Raw genomic sequence first — 18542 nt, 5'->3', positions numbered from 1 at the left:
CTGGGATGCTGTGTGTGCCATGCTGCCTGCGAGCTGCGCGCCCTTCACCAGCAGCATCCCCAGCGTGCTCGCACCCTGCTTTGGGGGCCTCTCCCATGGGAACGTGTGAACCTTGCTGCCTTTTTCTGAGGCTTCCTGGGTCCCTCAGTCCACGTGGAAATAGCTGTCGGTCTGCAGAAATGTCCCTGGGTTCGTTCTGTATAGAGCCGTGGGTTTTAATCTGTGGACCCCTTGCTAGGTCCTGGGTCTGCTTCTGAAGGAGCTGTGAAACCAAGACCACCTGATTGTCAGTTGGCATAAATTTGCTGTCCAGGTGCCTGTGTGTGTCGACTTTTGGGAATTTTTAAAGTGCAGAAAACTGGACGGTGTTGGAAAGCAGTGGGATGCTGAGAAGGGTTGTGCCAGTGCAGAGGGAGGAGGAGGAGGGCTATGCCTGGTGCTGTGCTTGGTCTCAGGAGTGGCTGTGCCTTGGCAGACCTCTCTTCCATATTCACGCATACAAATAAAAACTGTGAGCCAAACTGGCCCAGCCTGGACTGGGCTTTGTGATTCAGAGGTGGGAGAGGCTGTAAAATATTAATATGGTGAATGTGCAATGAGAAATGTGGGAGACGGTGCAAGAAGCTTGGTGTGGTGAGTTGCTGAGTCCTCTGATCCTCACTGGGCATTAAACAGAGGTATAAGAGGAAAAAAAACCTGCCCCTTAGGAGCCTCCTGTCTAGGTATGACCTCTCCAGTCTATTCACTGAATAATCTAAGCTGTGAAAGGATGGCTGGAGCTCATCTGGTCCAGCTGCCTTCTCGGGGCAGGGGTTGCAGTTTCTAAGTTGCCTGTGCTGCTCAGTGCACTGCCCCAGTGCACCTCCGTAAGCCCCGGGGCTAGCTTCTCCTGTGATACTGATCTTTGCTTCATGCAGTGTGTGCCTCCTGCATTTGGTTCCCTCTCCCCTATCGTGGTGTCTCTTTTTTAATAGTGTTGCTGTTTTCAAAGAGGCATTCTCCCTAAATTCTGATCCATGCACAGAGTTGCAGGGTTTATATGAAGAGGTGATTTGCTATTGATTTAACTGGTGCCATTCATGTGCATGAATTTTTCTGTTTGACTTACTGAATTAACTTGGGTCAGTAAGTTTATAGGGGGCACCAGTTAAACCAATAGAACCAGCTTGAAATGATTACCAGATGCCATGTGCAAAATGCATGAGTTAACAAAAATGATTTAGGGCATATAGGGCTCACAGGGTATAGTGATGTCCAACCGCACATAACTGTGAAATACTAAGCTTCATCCTGACATCATTAAACGTGATGAATCTCTGCCTCTGACACCATCCTCTAGTGAGCAATGCCTTGTACGTGCATGACTCCAATGCAAAGGTGTTTGTATTTGGGGTGACGCATGAACATTTCAAAGGTGGTCTGTTTTGTGGGGTGCATTTCCTACCTTGGGGCTGCCCAGTTTCCTCAAACGCAGCCTCCTCGTGCTTGTTCTCAGCATTGGGACGTTTGTGTTTCCAATTTCTCATTCTTCATTAATGATGTACACAAGTGTCAGTGGAGCCTTCCTCTTGTGTTTGTTATTTTTTGTAGTCATTGACACAGAGGCGTGTGTGATAAAGACTCATCAAAGTCATCATTACTCTGCACTTATCTGCACTGAACTGTCTAGTTTGTCTGTAAACCTCTTTTTGATCTAAGCCTGTTTCTTGCTACGTGACTCATTATTTGCTTTCCTGTAGCACTCCCTTCTGAAGAGCACACTTTGTTTAATTCATGATCAAAATATATTAGTGTTCATATTTGTCTCACTTTTTAGTGTGGTATGCATAATGGTAACTTAAAACCCACCCAACTTCCCAATACTGCTACTTGTCTTGATCTCAGACTCAAACGCCTTTCAGCTCATTTCTGCTCACAGCCCCAGGTAGGCTGTTGTGGAACGACCGTGGGTCTGTCCTGGCTCGTCACTGGAGAGGCTTTGATCACAGCCAGGAGAGAAACCTGCATTTGTGGTTGCCTCCTGGCACAGCACAGAATCCATGCAATGAGTTTTATTTCATGCATAGTTCTGTTTTGCTGGGGAAAACTGACAAGCCAACAGCAGCCGGATTTGTCTCATTCGGTTGTATTGCAAGGAATATGATAAATATGTATTTTGTGGGGGAGAGGAAGTAATATGGTGGAAGCATGTCCAATTCACCTCCTTGTTCAGGCAGGTGTCCCATATCATTCCTCGGGTGAGACCCTGGGTGGCCCGTAGCAAGGACCAGCGAGCTGGCACACAGCCCTGTGTATGATCCTAGAGCATCGTGCCTGAGCAGCTCTCCCACCAGCCTCCAGTGGGCTTGAGGAGGTGACTCCTAAAATGTCCGCCCATAAATATCACTTAAACCTAATTATGTGAAACAATTGCTTGGTGCTGGATGGAGGGAGTGGTGGCCGCCCAAAGGCGTGGCTCCGAGCTCCCAAAAATCTGTTGTGCCCGCTGTTGTTCAGCGCGTCTCCTCGCCCTGCTATTGTGGCTGCAGTCAGCGCTTCAGGGTTTCTGGGTGTTTTTGTACGGGGGAAGGAGGCAGCCGCAGAGAATTGCGGGGAGGCACAAGAAGATAATGTTGCTCGTCATCGTGTAGAGACCCGGGCGCTATGTTTTCAGTGGTGATTTGGCACACCAGAGTGAGTTGGCTACACAAGATTGTGAGTTTTTGTTATTTTCTGCAATGCAAATAAAGGCTTTTAAGTTAAGGGATGTTGACAAGTGTATGAAAGAAATTCTATTAATGTAACACCTCTTTTTGGTGGTCTGAGGCTTTGGTTGCTGGTATTCCCATCCCCTCTTCTTTTATCCTGGTTTGCAGGTAGGTGGAGGTGTGACTGTTCTTTATCCATTTTGAAGGATTAAAAAAATAAAATTTATGTTCTCTAATAACTAACTACTGTAGGCTGCGAATAAACATGGCAACTGGTTGGGTGCTGTTGAAAGCTGTGATAATTATAGAGTATCAAATGACATTGAGATGAAATCCCTTATGAACGCACAACGGCTGTCAAGGTCAGGGTTTAGCAAAGCTCCCATGGCTTAAAATGCAGATTGCATACCAAGTCCCAACTGGCCTCCTAACAGCGCTGAAGCATTTTCCAGCCTGCAGTGGCAGAGAAGTTTGAGCGTTTCTCCTGAAATTAGTGAACCGTTCATGAAGTCAGGTGCTGTTGCAAGTTTAGCTGTTAAAAAAGATAATTTAATTCCATTTGGACACTTGAGAGCTTATTGGTTAACAGCAGTGGTAGCTTTCTTATAACACTTGCTATGCTGTTAAAAGAAAGTCCTTGATCCCAATTTTATGCAATTAACGAAGGCAGAGGTTTGGTGTGGTTTTTTTCCAAACAAAAGCTTAGCCTGGGTAACTGTAGGGAGAGGCTTGAAAACCCAACCCAGTCCTGAATACAGTCTAAGACGTCAGGAGACAAATAAAACGAGTCTGCCTTATTTTTATTAAATGACCTTAAGTTTTAGCCTGATGGTTTTTCTTTTTTTACTGCTTTGGGTGGGCATGCAGTGAGCACAGGCTTTGGTGATCATAAACCCTCCACTGCAGAACAATACGCCTGTCTGTCCCGAACCCAGCTCTCCTCTGAACTGCTTTTCCGCCCCTCTCCGTTTGCATTGATCTTATCACTGCTGAGTGAGGCTTCAACCTGCCTTGCTTGTACCTTTTGCTGCCTTGGGGAGCATCCGCTGTGTGTGCTGTTGGCGAGGGGGCTCAGGGCATGCTGGTGGGGGGCTCTGTTCTGAGGAGGATCCCAGAGTCTCCCTTGCCTCTCCATCACAGCTTGCTGAGCCCGTTGCCAAATTCCCTTGTGCCGTGGGAACAAGAGAATGATGTGATGGCCTTTGGCGAGTGGAGGGATGGCCAGATGTGTACCACCATCAACTCCTGGGAGCATGGCAGCATCGCTGGCTCCAGCCTCACCGTGCAGGGAGCTCTGGCTCAGCACTTGCGCATCGGAGCCGGCAGCGGCTGGGAGGAATGTGCTTTATAACTTGGTTTATCCAGACCAAAGGGGATTATGTTGCTTCTGCTGTCACTTTGACAGATGCTTGCACTTCACGTGCTGAAGGGACTTGCTGTGGTTACATTTTAACCAAGGTATCGCATAAAAAGAATTTAAAAAAAAAAGAAAATCCCAATAGCACAGCCTGCCAGGGACCATGGGGCTGGTGTAGGTGGGGGAAGGAATCAGCAATCCTGGGCAGCATTTTCTCTTCGGATAGCCATTACTCATTTTAACAGGGACTGCAGGCACTCGCTTTGCTGTTTGTGCTAGCAAAGTCATGCTTCCTGAGAAGGCTGCTTAATTACAGCAGTTTTGCTCAAGTCTGTCTGAATTTTTTTTTTTTGACTAGCGGGTATGAAATGGAATTGCATCTCTCTGGAGCATTGAGGTTGGTCAGGGTAGAAAGTGTAAGAGGGGAAAGTTACTTTAAAGTGGAATAATTCTTGGGAAACTTGCCTCAAACTTTGCCTGGATTTAAACTCAAAATACCACTTATGCTGATATTCATGTGGCTGGTGTAAGAGAACAGAATGTAGCCTGTAATTTGGGCTGCAGCTATTCACAGAACAAGGCAGCTGTTGCATGCCGGACTGCTAGCCAGACGTCAGCTAAATCAGACAGCACCCTCCTCTTCCTCCCCTTATTTTTTGCGTCACAGAATTGTCTGTATTGGGCTTGCTTGAGTAATAACTATTGAGAGGGGAGAACCTGCCGCACTAATAATGAGCTTAGAATAGAATATTTGTCTAAAAGTTGTTGCTTATTCTTTGTTTCACAGCTTCTGTCCTGTGCTGCTTGGTGGTTATGGGGCTGTGCTGCTCCAAAATCACAGCTCCCCTTTTAAAAAAGCTTCATTTCAGTAACGTAAGAGGAAGAAAGCTTTTCAAATCAAAGCATGTGTAGTCTGTCTTGGAATTGTTAGTAAAAAATTGATGCAAGAGACAAAAAGTAGAGAGGGGAAATGATAAAATGCCCTCTCCCCCCCCCCCTTTTTTTTTGAGTGAAATTAAAATATTCTCTTCCTGCAGATGGCTGTCTGCACTGGAATGCCCCATATGTGGCATTGTGTGTGTGCAATTACGCATTTCATCTTGATAAGTTTGATGCATTTATGTAGCCGGCTGTTTGTCAGTCATCAACTTCATCCCCCCCTCCAAAGAGCTGGGGTCGTTCATCCTTAATAACATTTTAGATCCACTTTCTTCTCAACTGAATGACAGATATTAGCATATTCCTTCGGAGGGTGGCTTTGGGTGTTTGTACACAGCGAAGAGCCGTTGATGGGGTATCGGCAATCACAGCTAGTCTGTTCGTCATTAAGCTCAGTAAGAAAAAATGTGTCTGAATCTGATAATGGAGAACACAGAGGCAATGCTGGCAGCCAAACTTCTGCTTTAGCCCCAAATCCTTTGTTTCCTAATACAAAAACAAATCTGAAGCGTGGAAATACCTTAGAGAGGATCTGTCAGTGGGATCTTGCAGTTACTGATGTAACTCAGCACACGGGGTTTATCAGACTGAAGAAGCTGTACTCCTGTTTTGTGCATCTTTTTTTTAAGTGAAGAAAACGTATGTTTTGTTTCTGAATAACTCTTCCCTGTGGATGTCTGGGATAGCTATTCTGTCTTACACTGCTCACCTGTCGGTATTGGAGGTGGATTCTGGGGTCTGTTGAAAGAAGCCTTATAAGGGATAAGGTGGATTTTTGCGTTGGATTACGATTCCTGTTGATTCTAATGTGGCAGATTCGGGTGACTAACCGTCCAGCAAACCCATCTGTTTGGGATTTAGAGGAAATACAGGAAAAGCAGGAAAATGCCTGCTCTGTCAGTAGTATAGCATTAGAGCACAGAGTGGGAACAGTTCTAGTCCATCAGCTGCAAAAATGATCTCCATAAGTAAATACTGCTTTTCTGCACGCAATATCTGTTTCACTCTTCGTGCATGTGCCTGAATTAAGAACTATGCTATTAAACGAACTGTGAGCAGAGTGGTGTGTGCAGACAGGACTAAAGGCTGTTTATGCCTTGTTCTGCAAAGGATGCAAAGGGAGGCAAGTCCCCTCTCCCCAGGCACAGCCGGGTGGACTCAGCAGAGCGTGGGCTCATTGCTTTGCTAGGCTTTTTGGGTTCAGTTGTCAGTTGGGACCACAAGCCAGAAATTAATAACCCTTGTATAAAAGTTCCTTGATACCCCTCCTGCTTGAAGCAGAGGAAATAATTATTAGTTGCAATTAGAGGTCAAAGTTAACAGCGCTGTAAGTAGAGAGGTGCAGCAGGACAGATGAAGGTGGCTGTAGGATTATGTCTATTTTCCTTGAAGAGGCAGAAGGTGAGCAAGAAGCACAGAGTTCCTGCTGCTGGTCTTTCTCCCGTACCCAGCTGTATGCATTCCTCTCTTCCTCTCGTTTTTGTCCTCACCTCTTTGTTGAAGGCATCTCGGCCCACCTTGGTGGTTCTTGTTTCTGGTCCTTTGCTAACCTGAAGGTGTCCCAGGGCTGGGGACAGATGTGCTCCAGAGCACGTCTCTTCATGACCTTCAGACAGGAAGAAGTACAGGAGCTTTAATTCAGGATTGTTAATTCAGTTTGTTCAGTATCTCCTTGGGTGTCTTCCAAGAAATAGAGTTCAGAAATTGTGGGTTTTTTTTTTTTAAGAAAAACATATATATATTGCCCCATTGAGAACAATAACTGGCTAACAATTACTGGCTTGCTGCTTTTATCCCACTCTACTCAGCCCCTTGTGTGCTCCTGAGCAGCCTGGGGGCTGCTCTGATGTTGTGCCCCATTTCTGTTGTCCTCCTACCAGCTGCAGGGCAGAGGGTGCTGGGGACAGCCCCTGCCCCTCAAGCTGGGACGGCTGCCACATCCCTACGGCAGTTCAGTGCTGGATAAGGAGGTATTAGCTTATCTGCTCAGAGGTCCCTTTTGCAGCCAGAAGGGTATTAAAGACCTCTCTGTACGACACTGCTGGGCTGCCACTTGATCCATGAGCTCTTTGTGGAGAGATGAGGAAGAGATTCTTGCCAAGGCAAGTTTCCAGCATTTCTCTTAGCAGCTTATTAGCCCTGGGCATTCTTCGGTGTGTAGGTGATAAAATCACCCTAGCATCCCTCCTGCAAGACTGCAAAACATTTATTTTTAAATGCAGTAGATCTACAGTTGCCATCCTGCAGTGTTGCATTCACCATCCCGTTCAGAAAGTCCTGACAATGATGCAGTCGAAGCAAACCGGGTGAATGATGCCTCAGACCTGTGGCAACATAGGAGGCAGACTTTTTTTTTCCCCTCCTTTTTTTGCCAGAGCATAAAAGACACGCTGCCTTTTTATTCCCCATGGCAGAGTCTTCTGCGTCGCTTCTGAATTGAGTCCTGCAGAGCGGTGCAGAAACAGCAAGGGGCAGGGAAGGGCTCGAAGGTGGGGTGATCCTGGGCATAGGTCAAGTGGACGTTTCCCCTACCAGCAAGGGAGAGGCAGGGTGTGGAGGGGAGAAAGATGCAACTGGGAAGCATCAAGCAGATCTTCGTGCGTGAGGCAGGAGGGATGATTTCTGGCCTCTCCTGTGCTGAAGTTGGTAGCTGCAGATGCCCTACAATTGATGTGGTGGCTGCCTAGGTTAGGAACTGGGCTCTGAGTTTGATGGGCTGATGTCCTCCAGGAGAAGAGATCAAGGATGTATCTGAGACCTGGCTGTGCCCCAGGCGACTGTCCCGACTTGCACTTTGTGGCGTTGTTTCGCAACCTTCCACATGAGGCTGGTTTTTTATTATCAGGCAGCCAGGATTCTTGCAAAATGTTATTAGCTGTTTTAATGCTGTTTTATTAGTTAATAAATTGTTTTAGCTGTAATTTTTATCTGTAATACTTTGGCATGGGGGTGCCTGGGGAGGAAAGGAAGAATCCAGAAATCACGTGAAAGCTTTAATAAACCACCAACCCTTCCTGCAGTGCAGCCGCGTGGGAATTAACTGCTCCGTACACAACTGCACGCTCCCTCAGCCTTCTGTGGGTGGCACCGCTTTGCCCTCAGCTGGCAGAGTGGATGTTTGACTGCCGTCTTGCACGTAGGAAATGTGGCTTAACTCCTTTTCTCTGTGTTCAGGGCAGCAGTTCCAGAAACTGGACAAATCCTTTAAAAATAACGGGCTGAAGCATGTCACTAAACCCTTGCATGGACCTGGACTGGGGTAAGTTCCTTCCTTGTCCAGGCAGACGGCGGCTGGAGCTCCTGAGCACGCTGGGCTGAGATGCCTTGTTTTGCTGTGTTGCGTGCTGGTGCACGCACGCTCAGTTCTTGTGCCTCTCAGCAGAACTTTAACAACCAGCCGCAATGAATTTGCAAGCAGGGGAGCCCAAGCCAGCGTGCTCTACATGCAGGGTGCACCCCAAAAGCAGGGAAAGAGCCGTCTTCCCCAGCACATGCTTCACACTGCGCTGTTAGATGAATGGCGAGTCGGCGCAGCCGTGGCACTTGCCGTATGTCTCTGCTGCTGCATTCACAGGATACGTGTTGCCATTTTCCAGGGAAAGCTTTTATTCGAGGTTAACTTTTTATTACTTTTCTGGGGGGGGGAGAGAAATTACCACCCTTGTTTCTGTTGCTGCCCTGCAGATTAGAAATAGTCAGGAACTTCTTAATGTTCGAATGGCTTTCAAAAACAATATTTCTAAATGTCAAGTTAATGTGCACTGGGAACAATGAGATTCAAGGACCTGGTATGAACATCAAATTGCATCTGCTGCCACAAGGACTTGTGGGATTCTCTGAGGCAAACACAGTGGGGAGGCTTAGTTTATTTCATTTTTTTTTCAATCTTCTAAAAGTAAAGTTTTATTTTTCTCATGCCTGTTCTCACCACAAGTGCAGACCAAACCTGTTTGAGATGGCAGATTAAAAATGAAACCCTCATGAATGAGAAATGTAGCCTGCATTTTTTATGATGGAGGGAAAAGTAAACCCATTTTAAAACGTGCATATTTTTTAAAAAGTAAATGACTAAGTAGGTGGGGTATAGGTATCAATAAATATTTATTCCAAAGAAGCAATCTCTCAACAGAATTGGAAATTGTCTCATCCTTTTAGGTAATTAAAAGTCGATGTTTGTTTTTCAGAGTGGCAGTAACATTTTCCAGTCGCTTTTGGAACGTGGCCACTGTCAAATGAAAAGTTTCACTGCTGCATGGCATTTTTTTTTCAGAGTAATTGCACTAAAAGGACATGCTGATTTATAGGATGGATTGTAATGATCTTGAAATGAAGGGGAGGAAAAAACCCAGCATTAGCCCAAATGCTATGTATGGTATAGTGAAATTGTTCTCTGAAAAAAGTTGGAAATGGGGGTCTGTAATCTCCAGATGGGCTGATGGTGAGCACTGAGGCTGCATCACAGCTGCCCAAGGTAGAGAACTTAGGGACATGGCTGATCCCTCTGTTTCTGGGGTTTTTGGGGAAGGCTGTTGGTGCCTGCTGAAGCCAGTCCCTGTTTCCCATTTGTCTTTGGAAATCTTAGTGTTGGACATGGCGGCACCTGAAACAAGACAAGGAGCAGAACGGTCATGGCCACGTTGAGCTGTGAAATGCCGGGGTCGCCCTGTTCTGCATGTGCTTGGGTGGGGATATCACGTAGTGGGACCGCTGGGTCCTCCGTGCCCGAGGGGGTCCTGCTGCCTTGGCTGTCAGTGCAGTGAGCAGTCCCGCGTCCCTCTCCGGGGACTCCTGCCCGTGTCACCCAGGTGCCCCAGGGCTGGTCACCTCCGTCCAGGCTCTGTGGCCAGAAGCTGGTCCTGTCTTCCTGCAGTGGTCAGCACTGTGTGCAAGCTCACAGCGCCCAAAAGGCTGCACCAGTTAGGAAAGGGGGGCATTTAATTTTACAGGAATAATCAGCAAGAGTCATTTGATTTCCTTCCCATTTACCTCTATAAAAATGTGTTTTCTTGTTAACCGTGTGCATCTGCACACACCTTGGTTAAATGGTGCTTTTATACCAGCTGCTCTAAATGCATTTTAAAGAGATGAGGAATGCATACACATCAAGGTCATATAAATTAATAATTATCTAAGTGCTTTTGCCCTTTTCTGCCTCCAGAAAAGAAGCGAGGAGGGAGAAAACTTTGGTGTTTTTGTTTTTTTTTTTTTTAAATCTCAAACTAGATTGCAGGGATGATCTCAGGCACTGTTGTTTCGACTGCAGCCTTGGGCTGATTTGTACTTCGTCACCCATTTCACTGTCACATTGCCTGTGCTTGAGCTAGTGCATGAATTTTCATTTCCAAATGTGTTTGGGTTTGTAATTCATACGGTGCAAATAGATTAATCACGAGCCACGCAGAACTTGTAATTATCAAAACTCGGAGTACAGAAGACATATAAATCATGACAACCCTGCTTTCCAGCTGCCAATTAAGAATGGGAATTTAAGCTGCCTAAGTGTGGAGGGTTTAGGCTGGGAAGTTTCTGTTCCTGTGCCTTGCAGAAGAGTTAATGAAGAAAGGGCTTGCTCATAACTTCTCATTAAGCAACGACTGAATTTATGAAATGGTAGCACTACTGGAATAATTAGGAGCTTTCTATTATTGATGGGTTGGACCTTGAGAGACGCATTATCTCGAAGAGCCCAAATCCTGTAGCCCGTGCCGGTGCTTCCTGCAGCGGCTGGAAGTGTGCCTGAGCCGCGTGGTGCCTGCCCGGGCTGTGCAGCGTGCTGGGGAAGAGCAGCACATCACCAGAGGGGCTTTCCTTGCTGCCAGGTTAAACATACGATCCCATAGGTGACATGAGGTCAGACTGGTTGTTACAGAGTGGGGGACAGTATCTGAACAACTGCGTACCTGCATTCCCTCCTCCTTGGTCACCTTGGGATGATGCCTGGGGGTAGGTGCATCGTTTGCCCAGGGGTGGGGAGGTGGCACTGCGCACCATCATCGCTGCCCCAGGGCCATCAGAAGAGAAGGGTTAAACCTGAAGAGAAGAGCTAGAAGGAATACTCAAATGCTATTTGCTGCTTTTTTGGCCCCATCCTTTTATTTGCATCTGTGGTGCTTTGGTGGTACCCAGTGTACCAGGGACCCTCTGCACCAGCACCCTAGCACATTGGGCACCGCCGAAGATGTGGCTGTGGAGCAAATATCGGTAACCACGAGTGTTGCTGACTTTGTTAGTACCAAACCGGAGTCCCTTGCTTCGTGGCAGTGGAGTTGGTCTTGCATGCTCTCCGGGGAGCCTCAGCCTGCAACCATCAAGGGCAAGGCAGTGTGGTGGCCGATGGAGCCAGGCAGCCCCGGGTTCTCCATCACGATGCCCAGGGCCGGTGGGGACGTTGGGCAACCTTGTAAGCCTCTTGTAATTTTAAAGCGTTTTGATAATGTTACATATCCCTGTGTATGTACCTCAGTAATTGAAAGGGATATTGGGCAAATTTGATCTGTCTGGCTTTGACTTATGCTGTCCTTATCTTGGCCTTCGTGTCATTAAGAAAAAAATTGGTATTGATCTGAGACTATACCACTACATTGTGCTGCAATTTTTCTTCCTTGCTAGTAGAATATAAATCGATAAAAGGCAGCTGCTTGCGACGTGGGCCAGATACGGTGCTGTCATTTATATATTGTAAATCCAATGATAGCTGATCAAATCAGTACGTCTACTGTTCCAAACCTGACATGATTGAATTGTCAATAAAAAAGATTTTACAGTAAGGGAAGGACTGCTGGTGGTGTAAATGCCTGGAAGCCTCACTAAGTTTGATACAAAATGAAGCAATAAGCTAGGCTATTATTGTATAATTCCAGTAGCCAAAATATTTGGATACTTGTGTTCCCATGTGGAACTGGAGCTGTACAGGGGGAAACCTTTCATCGCAACTTGTTTGAAAAACAATTATTCTGAAACCGTGGAATATGGATGGCTTCTTCTGAAATGAAGATAGCTTATATATTGGTAAGGACTAATAGCATAGGACTTGTTTGAACTAAAGATGTGCAGTTTCAGTGTATTAGGAGGAGGAAGGTTATTAGTGTTTCTGTTTGCTTGGAAACAAATGGTGCAGGAGGGATTGTGATTGATAGGTTGCTAAGAAGAGGCTGGCTCTGCTCTTGTGTAGAGTCTCTGCGAACATGAAACCAGAATATGGTGCGCATTTTTTCCTGGACTGCAAAAAAGACTGTTTTATGACAAACCTGTTCATGAGCTTTTTCTTGGAAATTAGGCTGGAAGGTGCTGCAGCCAGCACAAGGTGGTGCTGAGCTGTTTAAGTGCTGATGGAGTTTGCTGCTGTAGCTTCCCTGAGTTGAATCACTTTCTACTACCCGAAGACCTTGCTGGACCATGTCTCTGCCCAGCTGGAGGAGAACTGCCGGCAGGCAGAGAGGCTGGTGTGTAATCTGCTCCCCCACATCCCCTGGCAAAGTGTGCCAAAGCGGAGCTGGAGGGGAAGAGGACTCTGGGAAGCACATGGAAACTTGCAGTGAAAGCCAGAAAAAGTGTACCTTGCCAAGCTTCAGAAAGACCCTGCGTGTTCAGAGTGCATGAAACTCTTGGACTCAGCCCCATGTGGTGTTTTCACTACGTGGTGGGGTCAAGCGAGGCTTTGAGATGATCCTACAAGGTCTTGGCTGGATCCTGAAGGTAGTAATGTGCATGGTCACCTGTGGGAATGGGTCTGCATCCAGCAATGTGCTATTTTAAATTTGTTTATTCTCTTTGAATACTTTTTTCCAAAATTAAAAGAAGTTACCTGTAGTAGAAGAATGTAGTGAGGTTTTTTCCTATATGGATGAGGTTGGACCAAATGCATCACAGTGCCAATGTTTTCCTACGTTAAAGTTGGAGAGAGCACTCCTTGGCTAGCTGTTGCAGACAGATGCTGGTGGTGGTGGTACATACGTGGCAAACGCGGTCTCTCCGTAGCGTTCACAAGGGATGTGTTGGGTGGGAAGGGAGGTCAGACGGGGGGGGGGGGGGGTGCTGGCGAGGGCAGCTCTGCGTCCCTGCGATGCCAGCTGCCCTGTGCAGCTCCGTAGAGACCTTCCCCAGGCTCTGCTGGAGGAAACCCCAGTCTCTGCCCTGTGCTTCTGCTCCCCTTTTTCCCTGCTTGATTGTTACTCTCGGACCTTGCTGATGGCTGGTAGCTTTTTAAGGATGCGCTATCTCAATCGCTTGTGATTGACCATGCTCTTAATCTCTTTATTGTGTTGCACCAATTTAGCTAAATCCTAAATCCATTAGGTGCTCTCAGATTGCTTCACAAGTGTCCAGAGGAGGTGTTTGCAATAAATCCAGCCTAATTCTCTCTGCAGACAGCATTTTAAAACTTCAGGCCTGGGCTGGAAGAAGAGTGGAGTGCTGCAGGAGTGGGTTTGAGCAGGAATGCAAAGGGTGAGAAGCAGTTTAGCCTCTGCTTGTTTGTTTTGTTCCTACTGTCTAGCTGATGTTACTGTCTAGTTCACTTTCTTGATGGAGAGAAAAACTTTGAGAGTGGACGCATATGCTAAGAAACCAGCTGTGGGGACTCCCAGTCCCCTTTCACAAAGACCAGTGAGGAATGGAAGTGATGCTCTGTTTGTTTACGTGGTTTAAAAAAAGCACCAAAAATTAAATAAACTTGCAAATACTTTCAGTCTTCCCCCTCCGCCCTCTTTTATCCAGCATAAGCACAAAGATGACCCTCAAATTAAGTCCTTCAGTTGAAACAAGCCTTTCCCTGGCTGGCGGTGGCCATCAGAGGTCTCTGGCTGCAGAGATGGTGCTGCAGGAGCACCAGGGCAGGGCTTCCTGCCCTGGCCTGCGTGGGAGATGCAGGTGCCGGTGGGGATGCGCTCCCCATCCAGGCTGAGACCGCTTTGCACGTGGCTTGGGGTGGCTGCTGCAGATCACCTCCACACCCAGCCGAGGCATTCGCGTGGCTCGTTATTTAAGCCAGACCCTTTTTGCCTTGTATTGGCATTGGAGAAGTGCGTGCAGTCAAATCCACGTCAAAGTACCTTTAGAAATTACCACCTTCTACAGTGAGTGTCACTGACCCCTCTCTTTATAAAATCAATTATTCTGATTTTTGATGTGCAAAAGTGAATTTCTATCATATATATTCCATGTGAGGCCTGGGCTCGCTCTGCTTACAGCTGCAGCTACGCCTCCCTGCTCAGGGTGTTTGCATGGGGATGACAAAATAGTGTAACAGCTTGGTGGTGTTGGAATAACTCTGTGCACACGAGGGATTTTCAGCTTTAACTTCAGATTTGACAGCAGAATATGTGAAGTAGCTAAGCTCAGAGAGGAGCCCTTAACAGTTCCTGTAATCCCCCCCCCCCCTTTTTTTTTTCCTGCTGTATGCAGGCTCATGTACTGGTATTGCTAAATACGAACCTGCCACTTGCTAACTCTCTTTTTTTTCCTGTCCATGCTGCTTAGGCCAGCAGAAACACTTTGGGACAGGAACTGTAACTAATAATTCATTCAGGAGCAAAGGAAATTAGCTTTTTCTCCTTAATTTTCCTTTCCTAGCTCTGGAGGCCAACACTGAAATTTGGCTGTTTTCAGGGAGGGCCATCCGCACCCGGGTGTTGGGGAGGGTGGGCAGCCCCAGCCCTCGCGGGGGGTGTCGGGGCTGTGCTCCGGTGCTGCTGAGCCATCGGGGAAAACATGTCCAAATTTCCACTGCCGCATCTGGGAGGAATCACTTGTGGTCTGGCGCCGTTTGAAATTGCATCTTGTGCTTACATGCCGCTTGTTAGGTCCGGGGGATAAATTGCATGTCAGCCTGGGAAATGGGGAAGAGCAAGACCCTCCTCCCTGTGCCCCCCCCCCGTTTTAAAACTGGTCGGTTTTGTTAATTTATAAAGGTAAAGGCTGGGACTCACCCAAATCGGAGTAGGGTTACCCCTATATTCTGGAAAAAAAAAGCTTTTTGTGGCACTTTGCCCATAGTAAGTCTTTGGGAGACTTCAGTAAATTTTTGCCTTAGTGGGGAGGTAAAGATTAGGATGAAACATGAGTATCTTCATAGGAAAGATGAATTTGCAACATGTTTTGCTGTCTCATTTGAGTAGAAGTATGTGGTTTTCAGTTCCCATAACCTCAGGGCATTACGAAATCCTGATTAAAGCCCTAAGAACAATGTGATCGGCATTAAAATTGGTAAGTTTGAAAAAGGATACATTGTGAGGTTTTCCTTAATTTGCTTTTCTTGTCTTCCGGCACTACAGGTCACATTTTCAAGCTTTTTCCCACAGCAGTGAGGGCTGCATTGTTTTGGTTTTTAATTGTAAACTGAGGTCTTTATGTAATCCGCTCTGCCCAAAGCTGGGGCTTCAGGAAAAACAACAGATTGTGCAAGACGTGAGAGCAATTCCCGCGGTTGGGAATAGATTCAGCCTTTGTCAAAGGTGAAACTTTGCTACAAATATCACTTACTGGAGCAGGGAATACACCAGTTTGAATCCTGACTGTGTTTATATACCTAAGATGACATGGTATGAAAACATTCAGTGTGCAAAGAGCAAGCTTTCTCATTAAATACATGTTTAATAGGTATCTGTATTTGAGCTTTCAGGGGAGAAAAATAGTCTATTGGCTGTCTATACAAATTGGGCAATAATTTAGATGGTACTTGATGATGGGAAATCAGAAACACAGCAGTTGCTCTGGGCAGTGGAGATGTAGATGACACTTCTAGCTTTTTGTGTTGTTACCCATTTTTTTTTTTTTAAGTTGTAGTCTGTTTACCTGGGTGGTTAATTAATTCACGTGCAATTAAAAAAACCTCAATGCTGACTTCATGGTGACTGCCCATAAAACACAGAGGCTTAGTAGGGTGTTAGAGATTCATCTGGGTGCCTGAAATACAGAGGATCTTTGATTTGGTTTGTGTCTAAGTGATCTTTGTTTAACTGATAGCTGCTAACTTTGTTTAACCGATAACACATGTTGTGCTGTTACTGGTCTTGACCTTTTTCCAGTTAAACTGGCTTAAAATGAAAGTGTTTATGGGGAGATTCTGCAGCCCTGGCGTCCATGGGCTCTTTGTCTGGGCCGGGGGGGGGGGGGGTGGTGTCTGGGGGGAGTTAAGAGCGCTGCATGTTTGCAAACTTTAATGACTCTCGCTCCAGACAGCTTTTAACATGCTCCCTGCACAGCCACGCTGGGCAGGAACTGCTTTTTCCATCGCCAGTTTTGGTTTTGTCACTGTGGTTTTATTGCAGTTTAGATTTCTTAGGCATGTAAAATGCCATCAAATTGGTAACAGAAAGAGGAGGGAGGTTTGCAGCGCAACCTCGGGCTTAGCAATAGCAGAGCGGGCTGCTGTGTGCAAGGGAAAAATGAGTGCTTTGTGCCCGACTTTGTATGCTTTAGAGAAAGGCTGGGTCCGTGTCTGCGTGGACCTGCTTTGAGCTGCTGCTTCTGGAAGTCAGGAGGAGCTTTTCCAAAGTCTGTCACAGCGAGTGGACCGCGTCTGGGGAGAAGCGTCAGCAACAGAGCAAGTCCGTCCCGTCTGCTTGCTGGCAGCATTTTCACTCTGCCTTTGACCCTAGGAGCCTGCTGAACTGCCGTACGGAGCAGCCCCTCTCTGTGCCGGTGATGCCGTCGGTTTTGGTCACTTGCTTTCCCTGTCTGCCCTGAAGACGAAGGGAATCTGTGAAGTGTTTTGTAATGGAAAAGCACGTGGGGAGGGCGGCCATGGGGCTGCAATGTGGCCGTGGTCAACTGTATTTTCCAGAAAGGCTCTTGTGGGTGCAGGGATGTCGTAGAGCATCTTTGATCCCTCGCTGGCCCCTGCTCTTTCCCTGCCTGCAAAGGTCCCTCCGTTAGCCGACGGACAGAGGGTGCAGGTTTCACTAAAGGGGGTTCAGGGCATCCGTAGATGAAGGGGTGCAGACTGCCCATCAGCTAAGGCAAAACTGCCCTGGTGCTTTGCCCTTTATGTCCTGGCTCGGGGGAGGCTGTTCTGGGGCACCTTCAGGAAGGTCTTTGGGAAAAGGACCTTCCAAGGTCCTTGGGTCTTGTATGAAAAGATGAAAACTTTGAAGAAAAGCAAGGCCTTGTGTAGGAGAATGCTATTTACTTCAAACAGGAAAATATATTTTGATATAAAAATGGGATACTGTCTGCAAAGAGGACGCTTACCCTTTCCCATCTTCCAGAGGCACGGTGGGGATGTGGGCATGACTCTGGGCTGCCAGCATTTAATTCCTTTCCTTTTCCCCTCCATCCCTTTCATGTTGCTTGTGTGAGAGGCTGTGCAGCGGCTGAGCTGTGGTGGATGCTGACAGTCCGTGAGCTCTCCTTCGCCGATGCCTTCAGAGGACAAACAGCAAATGATCAATTCAGATAGCGGAAAATGGGCTGGCTCTTCTTTCTGTCTCTAGAGGCTGTAAAAACTCCCATTACTCCGTTATCAAGAAGGATCCATCTCTGACGTGCCTGAGCCAGTCAGTTAAGTGCAGACCTCACAGGAAATGAATTTTTTGATTCTTGACAAGAAGTCAATGAAGAATAGCTTTTTGAGGGAAAATATTCTTCACGGCAGGACCAGTGGTGGGCTTGGGCCAGGGAAGGCGGTTGCCTTTGGACCAGAAGTCTCTGTATTTGAACCTGAGGCTCTTCCCTCTCTGATTTTTCTTCATGGATATAAAAAAATATCAGGTGTTGATTCCCAAAGCAACTGAATAATTGTACATACGTTGTTGTAACCTCTCAAATATGTCAGTGTTTCCACTGCAAGAGGAGACTGTGGAAGGGAGGAGAAGCAATGTGAAGGTTTAGAAAAAGGTGATGCTTTTTCTTATTCAGCAGAGTATCTCTGTAAAGGGGAGCATGCGAGCACTTACTCAAAGACTCACTAACACATTAAATACCTGGATTGGGGCGTCCTTAGACAGGCCATGGTGCAGTACATCTTTGAAATGACCTTCATGGGCTCTGCCCTCCCTGTCCAGCAATAAACTAATTCTCAGGATTAATGGTAAAATTCTGCAAGGCGTGAATTCCCAACTTAAATAGATTTACAGTAAGTTAATAGATTTTTCCAGCATATCTCTTGCAACCTATTTGTGGTAGCATCATTTTAACATGCACAGTAATTGAAAAAATTGTCAGGTGATAAGATTTATAATCCTCTCTGACCTGTGTTTTTCATGCCTAGGAAAGGCTTTATAATAAACGTAACATTTGCAGTAAGGAAGTACCTTGTGTGGAAGTGTTCAGAAGAGTGGTGTCTCTGGGTGGTAACTTTTCTTTGGAAAAAAAGATTCTGGAGTTATGAGAAGCTAGTGCTTAGCAAATGCCACGAAGAAGGTCACGTACTTGCGTGCTGAGAGTTGCAGAATAGACTAGTCGGAGCATCGTAATGATGAATATGAATTTTCAACTTTGTTAGATAACATATTCTTTGTTGGTTTCCACATGCAGCCTTTGAAATACGCAGTCTTTATTTTGAGAGGATTATGCTGAAAATATCCTTTGGAGAAAGTATTTACTTTTTCCCAAGCATATTT

At 46.5% G+C, this 18542-nt stretch overlaps 1 protein-coding gene across 2 annotated transcripts in view; it reads left to right on the top strand.

The window, feature by feature from the left end:
* Positions 1–18542, top strand: part of GPC3 (glypican 3) — a 153974-nt gene that overhangs the window by 41261 nt on the left and 94171 nt on the right. Inside the window, exon 1 of one of the 2 annotated variants that reach the window (XM_076346914.1) lies at positions 8170–8242. The exons of the other annotated variant lie outside the window; for it this stretch is intronic. Within the exon in view, the coding sequence (XP_076203029.1) occupies positions 8209–8242 (34 nt within the window). The 5' untranslated portion in view covers positions 8170–8208. Of the gene's footprint in view, positions 1–8169; positions 8243–18542 lie in introns of those variants that run through there. 2 annotated transcript variants of the gene reach the window in all.

The sequence above is a fragment of the Aptenodytes patagonicus genome, chromosome 9, assembly GCF_965638725.1.
Source record: "Aptenodytes patagonicus chromosome 9, bAptPat1.pri.cur, whole genome shotgun sequence".
In the NCBI taxonomy this organism is placed as follows: Eukaryota; Metazoa; Chordata; class Aves; order Sphenisciformes; family Spheniscidae; genus Aptenodytes; species Aptenodytes patagonicus.
Note: the sequence above shows the minus strand (reverse complement) of the source record. Positions and strands in the feature narration are given on the sequence as shown.